We start from the raw sequence: 15620 nt of genomic DNA, 5'->3' as shown, positions 1-15620 counted from the left end.
ATCACGTTCAGTTCATCTAATCAGTTTGGGCCCCCGGATCGATTGAGACCATACCCAGGAATTGAAAAGAAGAAGATGAAGAAGGCGTCATTATCTGCTCCAGCTTACTAGAAGAATGACAAAGTCGTAGGTGTGCACTGTTCCTTGGAAACCAGACGCTAATGACGACCATGGACCATGGAGGAACAACAGCTGCACATGGTCGGGCACTCAACAAACAAATCAATCCATGGCCTCCCTCCCTCGTTCTCATTGGTGATTTGGTGTGGTGTGGAAAGGAAGGGCTGTTTCATCATCAGTTTGGACCAGTCGCAATATTCTTGAGCGAGTCAAACAATGGATTTACTATAACAGATCTTGACCTCCCCGGTGAGTAGATCCCTCCAGCATTGTTTACAGCCGGCCAGCAACCTGCCTCCAAGTGTGCCAAATCAAGCATAGCATCTGCATTGGATTAGATTAGATTGCTAGTTTAATGTGGATTGTACAGTTTAGTTTGTTGTACTAGAGGATAGGGGCAAGCAAAAACAACTGTCCTCTGTCCCACAGATCCTCCTATTAAAAACCCTTGATGATGCTCTCCGATTTTTCATGCCACTCATATGAGTATGTGGACCTACTGGAGCACCAAGATAAGCAGATATTTTGGGCAAGAAAATGCAACAATATATCAAGCCTTTGCACATATATTATGCTTTCTTTTCACATATTCTGACAGCCAAGCATTACAGATACTACTCACTATATGGCATAGCGGTAACAAGAAAAAGAAAACTATCTGATGCTCTGCTTTTGCAGGATGGAGATGATCTCCGAGAACTGAGGGCGCTTCAGAGGGCTGTTGTCCCAGCACCGGGTCATCAGCGACCTCAGGAGGTGAGGACAGTCTCTCGGTATCTCCGGCCTCAGCCCACAGGCCGCGATCCCCACCGCCGCTTGCACTGGTGAGTACGTGGAGTAGGCCTCCTCGCCGGTGACCATCTCCCACAGGACCATCCCGTAGCTGTAGACATTGCTCATGCAGGTCTCTGACACGCTCTCTGGATCTCCCGCGATGATCTGTGTACATAACACAGCATGGTGGTAAGTTCTCGGTAAGAACAAGTTCAGGTTCAGTATGGCATAAGCTAGGAATGCAACTGACTTGCTGTCAATGAACGATGAGGAAAACAATTGCAGCACAAAATTAGTTACTCAGTTTTATGTTCTGCTAATAAAAACCGAGACAAAGCAGTATTCTACACAGTTTGTCCTGGAGTTCTATGTACTCCTACATTTTTTCGATAATACATGCTAAAGTAAAACACATGTTTAATCCTTCATGTTATTGTTAAAGATGCAAGGTCATTTAAAAATCTCAGGTAATGTCTACAATTAAATAAGCTGAAGGAACTTCTAGCATGCTGGAACTGAACTCACTTTCAGAAAGAGCAATTCTAGAAGAATTTGCAGAAAATCAAGTCAAGGAAACTAACCTCTGGAGCTAGCCAGCGATACCCAGATGTCTCATACTCAGTAACCTCACCAGCATTGTTGCAAGGGGTAACAATGCCCATATCCCCAAGGCAGGCATTTCCCTGTCTGTCTAGTAGGATCCGCCGTGTGTTAAGATCGCGGTAGGCAATGCCGTAGCTGTTCATAAACGCCAAGCCATCAGCAACATCCAAAGCAATCTTAATCGTGTCCCGGAGCGACAGTCTCTTGTTCCTCTGCATGATAATATCATGAACTGAACCTCCTTCCATCATCCTAGTTACTATGCAGAGCCCATGGCTCTCATTGAAGCAAATGCCATGGAACTGGAGGATGTTCTTCTGGCCGCAGCTCATCAACTGCAACAAGTCCTGACGGATCTCGACATCGTAAGCACTTCCCATGTCACAGCCCCTCAGTTTGTTAACCCAAACCTTCCTTCCTCTATGAACTCCCTTGAATGAATTTTGGCCAACCCAATCGACAAACTCAATCTCCTCGGAGCTGACGATCCAGCGTCCGACTTCCTCACCGCCATATCGGACGGTTTGCCACTCATCCACTGAAACAAACACTGATGACTGAGGCAGAGGGGTGGGAAGCTGTGGTCGGCTAGCAGGCTCATTGTCAAGAACCTGACCATCCTCTGGATCAAACATAGACTCCTCATCGAAGTTGCGCGATCCTTCTTCCTGACAGCCACAAAGCCCGAAGGGAAGCTTCACACCACCACCACCACTGTTCTTCCGCTGCTTCTTGGTCGCCAATTTTAGCGCAGCCTCGACCCGGCTCTTGAAGAGCTCCTCGTTCCCGGATTGAACAATTATCATGACAACACCAAGTGTGAGTCCTCTCTTCTCGAAGATCTGGATCTTCTTGCAAGTGATTGAAGGGCTGTCAAGTGAGCCTGACATTGACTGCCATGAAAGTGGCGCGTTGCAGGCGAATGTGAGCTGGAAACCGGTGCCCTCAGCGCCACTTTCTCTGCCATGAACTTCCTCGATGTTGACTGCAAGCTGATCCTCGCCGGCCGCCTGCTCTACAAGACGGGCGTGCAAGAGGACATCTTTCATGTCAAATCCTGCCTGTCCGTAGCTGCAAAATCGAAGGAGATTTATGTTTGTCAGAGACCATTCCAGCACATCAAAGGAGTCAAATGTATTATGTGCTTGATTATCATTTCAGATTTAATGGGCCAGTAAAAAAACTTAGATACAGTAGAATTCAGAAAACGTTAGCTAAAACAGAAATATGTCTCTCGCATTGTTGCAGAACTTGGTTGCTCACCTGTTGGGGAGAGCATCGAAGTGGCGGCGGAGGTCAGAGACGAGCTTCTCCGGCAGCTGCTGCGCGGCGGCGCCGCGGGAGTAGAGCTGCGCGAGGCCGCGGAGAAGGAGCGGCGGCTTGTCGCCGACGGCGCGCGGCGAGGGGTCACGGGGGAGGCCGCCGTTGTTGTCCAGGTTGAGGGTGTTCTTGAATGCCGCGATGGCGCCGGCGAAGTTGCGTCCCAGGCGCTGCCACTTCTTGGGCGCCGCCGGGCCCGAGGCCGGGTCGGCGGCGGCGGCGGAGTCGGCGCAGGTGGGGAGGGAGCCGTCGGAGCGGGCGTGGGGCTTCATGAGGACCTGCTCCACCATGGACTCCTCGTCCGTGCTCGGCCGGCCCGACCAGCACTCCAGCGCCGCCGCCATCGCTGGAGAAACTGGCTTCTTCTAAATCTTAGCTTCCGGTGCCAGCCAGATTGGTGCCGGAACTGGAGCTAGAGCGGATGCCAAGATCTCGCCCGAGTGGTTCTTGGCTCTGCTCGGCGGATTGGACAGGATGGACGAAAAAGAATGACTCTTTCCCTTTTCGCTAGATTCTTGATGTGCTAGACTGCTAGCAGTGGGATGACACTGAAAAAGAGAGCTTCTCGAACAGAAAGCAAAACCGGTAGCAAAGGAACAACTAGTAAACAATGTTGTTTTTGCTGGATTTGTGAGGGCATGGGAGAAGTTTTCCCTGAGATTTCTTGGCTCCAGCAGCTTGTGAGCTCGAACGGGGCTGGAGAAGAAATGAGCAGGGGAGGGAGGCAAAAACTGAAGCCATCTTTTGTAGTACTCCTCCACCAGAGCAGAGAGGCAGGCTCTGGTCCATGACAGGGAGAGAGAGAGAGGGAGGAACATGCATCATGGGGAGAGGGTGGGGCTGGTGTACTGTGATTAGTTTATGGAGGGGATTTGGTGCCTTCATGTGATTTCGCTGCAATTGACAGGCGCAGAAAACGAATTAAGGATTCCTATGAGATGCTAATATTTCTCCCCAGGGGCCATGCATATGGCGCACCCTCTTGTATTGTAATCCGGATATTTTCTTTTGCCCAAGTGTGACAGCAACAGACTGTATGCAAGTGATTAGCACTAGCTAGACACTTGGATAGAAGCACATTCTTCAGAGAATACAGCACAGTGACAGGCTTGATGGATGGATGGCAGTAAATCTTGATTTCTGCGATAGGGATGGAAATCTCGGACAAGACATGGGTAAAAATCCCCTTCGTCTTCCGAACCTTGATGGTATCACGAGAAAGGAAAGCTTCTCTGCCACACCACCGCCATCCGGCCTTTTGCTGCAGCAGTCGCTGCCGCTGCTCCTTCCGTCTTGTCCATTTCGATCATCAGATCAGACACTCGGGAGCGCAGCTTTACCCTTCTTCTCCATCCATTTCACTCACACAGGCGCGCGCACGGTGAAAAAAAACATGACGTTTCAGTCAGGACTCAGGATCGATCATAGTATCCTTCTCTCCCTGTAGAGAATATGAGCGTGCACAGCGACAAGTGTCGCGTTGCTTGAGGTTGACGACTGATTTGTGCGTGCTGCCACTGTAGAGCCGAATGGAATCATGTCGCAAATAGCATTGTCTATGTAATCTTGCTGCTTATGGAAAGCTATAGCTGACAACCCTAGTGAGCTACAGCACCACAAATATCTTAATTATGGGACGCGTCGCCTCGACTCGCGAGGATACACTGAGGGCATCTCCAACCGGCTGACCCAAACGGACGCGCTGGGCCATTCGTTTTGGGCCGTTTGCGTGGCCGGCCGGACACGCGGACAGCACCCCGCGTCCGCGTGTCCGTTTGGGTCGCACGCTGCACCCAACGCATCGGCCACCCATTTGGCCATTTGGCCTATTTCTTTTGGAAATAGGCCATCTGGCCACACATAGTTATAAATAGTATGTAACAAATATAGAAATAATATCTAACAATTATAGAATAATATCAAATAGCATAAAACAATATCAAATAAAATGTTGCATGATGAAGAAATAAAATGTGCCATAGTTCGAACAAATATAAAAATTACAAATTGAGATTGTCAACTCAATTTGGACGCTCTAGGATCTCCTTCTGCCTCTTCTCGAACCAAGCTCTCTTCGCCTCGCTCATGTTGGTCAAGTCGGCGTTCATGATCAGGTTGTCCTCGGCTTGGCGTTTGAGCTCAACTTCCTTCGCCTTCAACTCCACTTCTTGGGCCCTTGCCAGTGCTGTGAGCTCAATTTCTCTCTCTTTGAGCTCAATTTCTCTAGCTTTGGTCTTGGCCTTGACCTCTTCTATCTCAAGCTTCTTCTTTTGGACATCGAAGTAGTTCTTCCTGTCCTCCTCTTTCTCCCGGCGCCTTCTCTCATCCCTCTTGTCCGTGGACACCTCTCTATCGGCATGCAGCTCCTTCAAAGTGCCAAACAATAACATGGACGAGGCATCACGCTTCAAGTCGGCTTTGGTTGCCTTGTGGCCGCGAGGACGACTTGCACGAGAAGCGGAGCTACCGCAAGGCTGGCCACCATCAAGGTCAATGACCGTCGGATCTTTGGTGGTCTTGTTGCCAGTCAAGGTCGCCATGTACCCCTCGTACCCCTCCTTGAACTTGGGGTGCCTTCGAGTATCTTCCAACAATGAGGGAAGGCAAAGGTCTTTTCTCCATTGACCGATTTGTACCAATCCAAAGCTTGCCACGCCTAGAGCAAAGCGAGACAAGAACGATAAACATATGTGCAAACACCGAATGAACGAGTTGAGGTTAAGAATCATACCAAGTCCTTCATGCCCATGCCGCTAACGGGGAGCCGCTTCACGTGATCATACGCCGCCTGGAATTTGTTGCATTCCATTTGAATTGTTCCCCACCTCTTTTGGAGCGATATTTCGCTGCGGTCGCTCTCAAATGGATCCTGTACGTATTTGCGATGCTCATGAAAGTATTCATAGATCCGGCGCCAGAATGCGGTCCCCTTCTGCTCGGCACCCGTCAATGCATCTTGCCCGATGGTCAACCATCCTTCGACCAGCACCTTGTCCTCCTTCTCCGTGTAGTTGCTGGTTCGTTTGCTAACGCGGCGAGCTCGAGCTTGTGCAGCTGCGGCTTGCGTCAACTCTTGAGCGAACAACGGCTCCTCCTCGATGTTAATGCTGCCGGACGAGCGATCTTTGTCCTGATGTGTGTCAACGGCAGGCGGCTGGGGAGCCTGCTCGGTCGAAGCAGAGGGCATGGTGGTCGGCATTGGCTGCGTGTACACCGGAGGGGCCTACACGGTGGACAAATCGTCGAGCAGGTTCCGTGCGCCGGCCATCGCTGCTGCTCCCATGTTCTTGGGGCCTTTGGAGTTCGCCGGCGCACGGTTCAGGTCAATGGACGAAGGAGACGGCCCCGTGAACGACTCGCCCACCTCCGGTGACCCATCTCGTGATGGGTACGCATACCGCGCCGACTGCGTCCCCAATTCGTGCGCGGTGGGCGTGTACCCAAACGGGGCTACCGGCAGGGATGTTGACCTTGGAGGAAGGGGCCGGGTCACGGACGAGGACGAGCTCCCCCCCGAGGCCGTGCCGGCGGCAGGGAGGATCAAGTGCTGAGCGAGCGCTTGGTGGCCATAAAAGAGCATGGCATGCTCTTGCAAGACGTACGCCTTGGCCTCCGTCTTGAGTTGGAGAAGCTGCTCCGCCGCCCGCTGCCGCTCCTCCGCGGCAGCGATATCCCTCTTCCTTTGGTCGAGCGCCCTGCGGCGGTCGGCCCTCTTCTTGCTCTCGATCTTCCTCTGCTCCGCGGTGAGGTCGGGCTTCGCCTTCTTCGTCGCCGGCCCGGGCTCCACGACCACCGGAGCGTCCAGTTGAGGAGCCTCCGCCAAGGGAGGAGCGGCAACGGCCGCGAGCTCTGCCTCGTCTCCGATGGTGGCGGTGGCGGCGGCAGTCGCTTCGTCGGCCATCTCTAGGTTTTGGGAGTGGAGTGGACTGGGTGTGTTTTGGGAGACAGACAGGCGGGCCAGGGGCGGACAAGGGGAGGACGCGAGCGACCAGCATCCGGCGTCCGCGGCCACGCAAACTCGTCCCAGATTTGGGCCGGGTTTGGGTCGTCCCGGACGCCGCGGCCATCCGTTTTAGGGATAGGTCCGCGCGCTGGGCCGCGTTTTTGTCCGGCTCGACCCAAACGGACGCGCGGGCGCGGTTTGGGTCGCGCGGTTGGAGATGCCCTGAGGTAGGAAGGTTGGGCTTGCAACGCCCTTGCCCGTCGTACAGTACTAGGAAAGATGGTGATCTTTACAATACATAAATGATACTATACCAAATACTAAAGTGTATTGGTAACTACCCAGCAACATCTTAAACATAGATAGTGGAAACACTGAAGATGCTCTTGTGGAGAACTAATCTCAGGTTGAGTGGTTGTACCCAGTTCACCAGAGTTCAAATCCCAGGTTTGACATCTGTGTGTCTTATAAAGGCGGAATATTCATTTAGTGGGAGGCAACATTCCTGTCGACAGCGAGGCGCATGTGGTAACTTCGTCAATTTCAAGATTCAATCCGCATGCACAGTCTTCCGAAGGTGCTCATAGACGTAGGGTGTGCATGTGCGTTTATAGAGGTGAGTGTGTACGCGTATATATAAGCGTCTGCGTTTGTACTGTCTTTCTTAAAAAAAATGGACACTGATCTTAGCAGGTACATAAGAACTCTCTATGGGCTATAGCTTTAAGAGAAATCTGACGGCGAGCAACCTACACATATTTCGGTATTGCACAGACAATGAGTGCAGACAATGAGTGCAATTGTATTTGCATATGCACCGTGTTAATTACGGTATCGTATGGGATGCATCGAGGCAAGGATATAGTATAGGCATGGTTCCATTTGCTCACTTGCAATCTAAAGAAAACATTCTAGTGCCCTATGAGCTCCATCCAGCCCTCTTGAATCGTGGTCGTCCATCCTGACGACGTGGCACGCTAGCAGCCGTCCATTTTCCGATCCTGTGATCCTGACTGTCTGATGGGGAACTGGAAACTTCTCACATGGTCCCATCCATCTATTCGCTAGCGTCTTCTTTTCACCGTCCGTTCTATACCCGTCCAGCCACTGACATGTGGACCTGCTTTTTTAGAGGACCCGCTCGTCAGCGACACAGTCTACATGGGCATGTGTGTGTTTCCAAATGAAGCGATGGTTGCCCCCTGGTTTTGCATGCCCACATGGGAAAAATCGTCAATCCACGTCTCATTTCGTCCTTCGTTCACCCGGCCTCACGAACGTGGCGATGGCGAGGCGATGTCATACCACAAGCACACGCACGTCGGCAACCCCCGACCAGGCTCTTCCCATCGACGCCTTGCTCGAGCTCTCCACTTGCCCATCTCTGTAGATCTTTTAGAATTTCTCTCCTGCACATCCTCCACTCCAGATCGACTCAAGATATTTAGGGTTTGGTGTGGTGACAGCGAGAGAACGTGCTCGACAGCTCGAGGTGGATGCCAGCGACCAAGAGTAGCTATCGACGACCACAACGGCTTCCTCTCTGCTTCGGCGACCATGGACGAAGGTAGCCAAACGGGGTGGCCAACAGGCGGCGCGGGGCCTGCCCATCCTCCCACCATTGAGTGTCACTGCTGTGGTTGCGTTCTCCTCCGGGAGGAGCTGCGCTGGAGGAGAATGGCCCGACGCCACTGTCGTGGGCTCGCCCCGCCGCCACGACGATGGTCTTCGTTGCCAACAAGACAGGTCTCTCTCTCAGTCACTCTCTCTCTCTCTATAGTTGGTATACTAGCAAAGTCGACTAAATCTTTATTCCTGGCCCAAGGCGTGGTAGAACCTCTCTCTCTCTCTCCCTCCCCCTCCCCCTCCCTCTCCCTCTCCCTCTCCCTCTCCCTCCCCCTCCCCCTCCCTCTCCCTCCCCCCCCCTCCCCCCTCTCTCTCTCTCGTATGGGCATGCTAGCAACCTGACCAGATCTCGATTATTGGCAGGTTGTGGCATAGTTTAAAATAGTTATCAAAGTCCTTAAATACCCAGCTATAGCTATTTTGGGAGGCCGCGGCTATATCCTGTAGCCGGCTATTTTCAACATTGGGTTGTGGTGAGAAATCCTTCCCATGGGGGACTCATTCAGAGTGCTTAGTTGGCAGTCGGTGAGAGCCAGGAGAAAATAAGGTACAGAGATCCATGACGGTGTGAGTAGCTTAATTCCTACTCTTTACATACATTTTGTTAGATTAGATCCACCTTCTTTGGCATGTATTACTTCCTGTTATTCAGATAGATTTTTATTAGATTAGTTTTAATGTCTTTTCCATGATTAGCTCCTCTAAAATTAGCTTGAGAAGAGTAGTTTACATCAGAATTTTTTTTTTTTTGAATCTCAGCAGGAGAGCTGCTGGTTTCATATATAGCAGGAGAAAAAAATTTGTATAGAAAGCAAGACGGTGGTGGCCCACCGCTAGTATAGGGTCTACTCTCGCCTTACAAGGTGCCGCGCACCGGCAAGCACCCAACTGTTAGCCTCGTACGCAATGAGATGGACTAGCCCCGACACACTCAACTCCTTATTACAAAAAACTCGTCTGTTCCTCTCGCGCCATAGTTCCCACGCCACAAGAATGGTCAGCGAGGCAGCCCGACGATCGTTACCTGCCAGCTTGGACACCGCCCAGGAGAGGGCTAAGTCATCGGCATCCGGGGCCCGAATGGCCGGGCAGGAGAGCGAAGCGGCGGAGCGCTCCCAAACTTCCCTAGACCAAGGGCACTCAGCGAAGAGGTGCGCCGGGGTCTCCAGATTCCGCCGGCAAATAGCGCAAAAGTACTGATTAGGCATCCTAAAGTGTAGGAGCCTATCAGCCGTGAAGACCCGGCGCTGCAACAAAAGCCACATGAAGAACTTGCACTTTGGAGGTGCCCATGCCGGCCAAATATGGCGTAGAGGGGACTTCGCGCTCCCGTCAAATTGCATGGCATAAGCGGAGGAGGCAGAGTAAACCCCGGAGGCGGACTTCCACCTGAAGATGTCCTCGACCTGTGGGTCAATGCTGCACCCACGCACCACCTGACGGAGGGCGACGAAGTCCAGCAACAGTTGAGGGGAGACCCTCCCACGCAGGTCAGTGAGCCAGTGGTCATCATCTAATGCATCTGCCACCATCCTGTTCTTGCGCCTTGAAGCCTCGAAGAGCAAGGGACACTATTTCCTCAGTGGTTCCCCATCCCAGCTATCGGACCAGAAACTTGTCGCCATGTCATTACCAACAGTGACTTCGGTCATGGAGGCGAATAGGGCCATGTCAGCCTTGGATGATTGTTCCAGCAGCCCCTTCCAAGGTTTGATTGCCCCAGTCTTCGCTTGCCACAGCCACCGCAGCCGCAGCGCGTTATTGAAGCGCTGCAGATCAAGCACCCCAAGGCCGCCCAAATCTCTTGGCCGGCAGACGAGCTTCCAGGCGACCCTGCACTGGCCCGGGGTGCAGGTGTCCCTAGCTGCCCATAGCCACGCACACCGAAGTTTTTTGATGTGCGCAATCGCCCACGCGGACAGGGGATGCGCCGTCATGATGAACACCGGTAGCGCCGAGAGGACGGCCCTGAGAAGGGTAAGCCGGCCTGCCCTGGACATGAGCCTACCCTTCCAGTGGCCTAACCACGCCGCGATCTTGTCGATGAGGGGCTGGATGTCGATTTTTCTCAGCCGGCGAAGCGATAGGGGCATGCCCAGATATGCCCAGATATGTGCACGGCAAGGTGGAGACCTGCAGACCAACCGGCTGCAGGATGGTGGTGATGTTGATGTCGTCGCAGCGGATCAGAATGGCTTGGCTCTTAGTAAGGTTCACGACCAGCCCGGAATCCTCACCGAAAACCTGCAGGATGGCCTTCGCCATAGCGATCTCCGCGGAGGTCGGTTTGATGAAAAGGGCCACATCGTCGGCGTAGAGGGAGCAACGGATGGATCCCGCCACAGGTGATAGTAGACCAGCCTCGGTGGCCATGGCGAAAAGGCGCGGCAGGGGTTCCATGGAATTTTCGGTTCAGAACCATCGAGGACATGGAAGGTTCAGTTTCTGGTCGTGAGGTAGAGGCCGTCGACCCCTTTGATGGCTTCAGAGAGAAAAGGAACTTTATCTTCTTTGTATATTAATACATATTATCTTCTTTGTATATTAAATGTATTCGAGTTGAAAAGAGTTGCTTACATAAGATAGATAGTTACCACGATTACTTTCGGTTGAGTATCGGTAAGGATGCGAAACATTTGATCTACACCGCTTCGTTGTTTCTCAGGATTTTTTCAGCTTCAGGTTGTTACGCGAAAGACCAACGCTTTCCACCTTTATACCATTTCAAGCATGTACGCTTGCGGTTAAAATGCTTTTCTAATATAATCGCAGACCCTCCTTCCCTTGTGCCCCTCCCGCCCCTCCATCACCTACAGTGAGTGCCATCTGGACGCAGCAGCAGTGTCAATTGGGCCTAGGTCAGGCCCAGATCAGGTCCGACCAAGCCAAAATCAGGCCCGGTCAAGCCCATATCATGCCTAGATCGGGCCCCATCAGCCCTGCCGCCGCGCTGCTGCAGCCAGTTAGCTGTTGTGGCCATCTACCTGCACCCCGAGCTTTCCCTAGCGTCGACGCGTCTGCACTAGTTGCGCCTCCATGTCCGCCCCCGGAGTTTGGGACTCCCGTCGCCCTCGGAGGGGGCGGGAAGAGCACGATCGATGGAGGGATCTTTTTTTTTCCTTCTACCAATCATACACACAAAGCGGGATTTACTTGCGGTTATATTCGAAAAGCATTTTAAGCGCGAGCGACATGCTCAAATTGGTAGATCCGAATTGATGAGTCTAACCTTTGCCATGAAGGCCTTGCACCTGGTTTCGTTACATGCATACTCAATGGCCTACCTTTTCATTATTGGTTCCAGACATTTTTCCGATAAGGAGTATATATTAATATCAAGAAGATACCAATTATATCCAGCCTCTGCAACGACCCAATACTCTAATAGCATTACGGATGCACCCAAACAAAAAAAGAAAGAAGAATTACATAAAAGAAAAGTCCCGCTACGGTGTTCCAGCCCTAGCAACAACGGTACATCCACCACCAAGACAACACCTGAACTCCAGGCTCCCCAAAAGTGATGCCTCCAAGAAGGTAACAGTGCACAAACACTATCGTCGCCCGATCAGAAGATCTTAGGTTTTCACCCTGAAGATAGTCCCCGCTTTGAAAACAATGCCTCCAACAAGGTCATTGCCAGGTACAACCAGTTAAGGCTAGACCTTGGATTTTCATTATGAAAGGTAAGACTCTGAACTTCACCTGTATTGCCCCCCCCCCCCCCCTTCTTGCATACTGCTACTGCGAAACCCAGAATATCAAGCAAGCCCCTCAACAGCGCTAAAAAACTTGAACCTCCATAGCAAGTCCTCCAATCCGGCCCTCATGGTATTCTCCGCCTCTAACTTTGCCATGGAGTATGTTTCCATATGGCAAGAAAGAAGAGAGCTTCATGATGCTCCCTCCAGAACCAATGTCAATGCCGACCACTGCCAAGTGAAGCATAGTGAACTCGTCTATGTCGTACCTATGTCAATGTATTTTCCTACACTTGTGAAACCATGCGTGTTGACTTTGTTGAAATTGGACATTTCATTTTATTTTAAGTTTATATTATACATTTTAGTTTATGATTAATTATACATAAATCAAACCAATCTTTTTTTTCTTCATATTTTCTAGATTTAGCTATTGGTGACAAGTGCATATAATATGAGATGAAACATTCAAGCTCCTATATACTTTGTACTAAGATCAAGATATATGTTGCACCTTTTTTTTTTAGAGAATATATGTCGCACCTTGACAACACAATTTATCACTACAAAATTCATGAAAAGAAAACCCAATGATCGTCATTTCATCCTAAAAGAAATTAAGACAAGCTAAGTATAGCCAATGGTAACCTTCTCTAGTGTGAGCAATAATTACACCGGAGCTTGATTGTTGTAATATGTACTTGTCGGGAGCGGTGTTTTGGAACATGGGTTCATATGCTCTCAATATTTCGAAATGCATCTTACATACATTTTAAATTTAAAAAAAATTGAAAATAAAAGTTCGCAAGTACATCTTCACGTGCTACGTGCTCACAAAGTCATTTCATAAAAAATCGACTTATCATGTGATGTGTGTAAAAAAGACAAAATCCAGTGCTAAAAATAATGTTTTTCACAAGATAAACTTTTTCTTTTTTTATATAGACCACACAAAATATTAGTTTTTTATGATACTTGACGAACGCAGGTATATTATGAAGATGTACATGTAGAATTTTTTGTCCAAATTTTTTAACATTTTGAAATATAACTTTTTAGTAGAGGGAGCATACGCACCCGGGAGGCGAATTGAATTTCCAGTACTTGTCACCATATATAGCTGCCGACCTACCCGAGGATCAAGGTCGTAACCAAGTGATTCTTAGGTATCGACCAACCGAAGGACGAATGACTTCATGTCGCTGCCTAGTGCCTACTATTTAAGTCTTTTATAAAAAGCACGTAAGTAAAAGATGCATAGCTTATTTCTCATTGCACTTCCATATCTTGGAACTGAGCATCGCATCCCATGCATTATTTGTTATGTCTTTGCACACTAGAAATATGAGTTGGATATGCATGCATAGGCATAGAAGGCACCAGGAACTAACAATGGATCACTAGAGTTACAACATAAGGTCTGCCGTTGTTCACTCTCTCTCGCCTGACTTCCTTATCCTCTCCCTTCCTCTACAGTAGATCGAAGAGAAGCTCATCCCTGTGACGTTAAATTCGGCCGCTCCTCTTCTTCTTCCCTCTGCCGGCGTTGCCGGCCGGAGTGGAGGAGGAAGGGGAGTGTGTCCGCCTAGTCTTTTAGGGTTTGTTTTGGTTGTTTTGTTTTGTAGGAGCTCTTTCTTGTCGTCGGCGGGCGGCGGCTTGAAGCAGACTTCCGTTCCGCTTTCTTGGCGCTCAAGGTGGGCGGTGGATGCTGGGATTTGGAGGTCTAGCTCCGAAATAAGCTCGCTTTTTGCCTTGTCCCGTGCTTGCGGGGCCTCGATCTGCTTCAACCTTGCTGTGGATGCCACCGTGGAGGTGGAAAGATGGTGCGGTAGAAGTGGTAGGAGGTGGCTAGCGCATCGCGGTGGAGCTTATCAACGGTGGTTCTTGCGACGGACCTACGGTGCTCGTGTGGGCGAGATAAATCCGGAATCCGTTGGCCGATCTCCGTTTCTTCTGGTTGAAGGGCAACCAAATCACTTCCTCCCGGAGTTGAAGTTTCAAGGGAGGCACTGCGGTATCTTGCTGGAGGTCGTGGTCTTCGACTGCGGCGGCTTCGTCGACCCAAGTGGTACCTTCCCCGGCGTCGGCGATGTGGATCTGGCGGAGATGCTGAGGACCGGATGGCGTTTCTACATCCTTCTTCGGGGTCCTTTCTGCAAAATGCAGGGACTTGCTTGTAATATCTGGTTTGATGTATACCTGCTTGTAAGGTCTGTTCTGTCTATCATATTTAAATAAAATCGGGATCCTTTATCAAAAAAAAAAAAAAAAAAAAAAATAGAGTTACAACATGCACTTCAGCGCCTGCTCAAAGGCATGGCTTGATATTTCTTGGTTAGATGGAATGGAGGAGACCGAAGGTTTTTTGTGGCCGCGGTACCTGACATCAGATGCGTATTTCCGGAGCTATTGCTCACTTCTTTGTTGTAATTGCTTGCTCGGTAGATAGCTTTGGCTGCAACTTCTTATCACGACAATTGCTTTATCCACTTCAAGATTGAAATAATGTTCCGGTGACCTTGAGTCACTAGTAGAAAAAAGACCTTTCATACCAATTCATTAGTCCCTAAATATTTTGACCCGGGATTAATGGGGTCTTTAGTCCCGGTTCTGCTGGTGACTCGAGACTAATGCGCCGACACGGAACTAAAGGGTACCCTTTAGTCTCGGTTGGTAACACCAACCCGGACTAAAGGGCTATGGTGGGCTACGGCGCATGCCTCTTTAGTCCCGGTTGGTGTCCCGGTTCAACCGGGACTCTGTAAAATAGAAAAGAAAATAAAAAATTAAAAAATAAAATCTTTTGAGATTCAGGTATGTTACGCAACCTACTATTAGGGAAAATTAATAAATTTGAATTTTCACTTTTTTTTGCAAAAAAGGTTTGAAAAATGGTAAAATCGCATTAACTTTTGCATACGATGTCGGAAAAAAGTATAATATATCAAAATCATTGTGGGAAAAAGTTACATCCGAATTTTTAGATTCAAGATTTTAGTTTTTGCTATAAATTACGGATTTTATATTTTTAAATTTTTTAAAAATTAAAATTAATAATTGCCTCCTGCATAAAGATTACTATTACTTTTACCCAATTTTTAGATTTTCAAATTTTTAGGTTTTAGGTTTGGAAAAAAATAAAAAATAAATTAAAATAATACAAATTAAAAAGTTATTGTTTTTTTATTTATTCAAGATTATTATTACATCATTACTTTTGTTTATTAAAAGAATTATTTAAAATTGAAACAAAAAATAAATGTGACATCGACCAACATGTTAATAGGATTGATATGATACTACTATCACATACATACACGCGAAGCATTTGGATGCGGGACGGAATGGAACTCGAAAGTTAAGCGTGCTAGTGCTAGAGTAGTGGGAGGATGGGTGATCGAGCGGGAAGTTTGACCACTAGTAAGTAATTTTACTAGAGATAAGTGTAGTTAGAGATAGAGACTAAACTATGCATATAACCGAAATAATAGAAATTCCGAAAAAATAGAAAAAATGGAGTGAAAAAAAATATA

At 49.2% G+C, this 15620-nt stretch overlaps 1 protein-coding gene across 1 annotated transcript; it reads right to left on the bottom strand.

Moving 5' to 3' along the window:
* Positions 1 to 668: 668 nt before the first annotated feature.
* Positions 669 to 3648, bottom strand: LOC127295783 (uncharacterized). Its single transcript, XM_051325780.2, has 3 exons — positions 2761 to 3648; positions 1476 to 2568; positions 669 to 1059 (listed from the first exon to the last, which is right to left on the bottom strand). Exons 1-3 carry the CDS (start codon positions 3159 to 3161, stop codon positions 775 to 777), a joined length of 1779 nt encoding a protein of 592 aa, XP_051181740.1. The 5' UTR covers positions 3162 to 3648; the 3' UTR covers positions 669 to 774.
* Positions 3649 to 15620: the final 11972 nt, after the last annotated feature.

This window comes from Lolium perenne, chromosome 4 (assembly GCF_019359855.2).
Source record: "Lolium perenne isolate Kyuss_39 chromosome 4, Kyuss_2.0, whole genome shotgun sequence".
In the NCBI taxonomy this organism is placed as follows: Eukaryota; Viridiplantae; Streptophyta; class Magnoliopsida; order Poales; family Poaceae; genus Lolium; species Lolium perenne.
The sequence above is the reverse complement of the archived record's forward strand: the minus strand, read 5'-3'. Positions and strand labels throughout refer to the sequence as shown.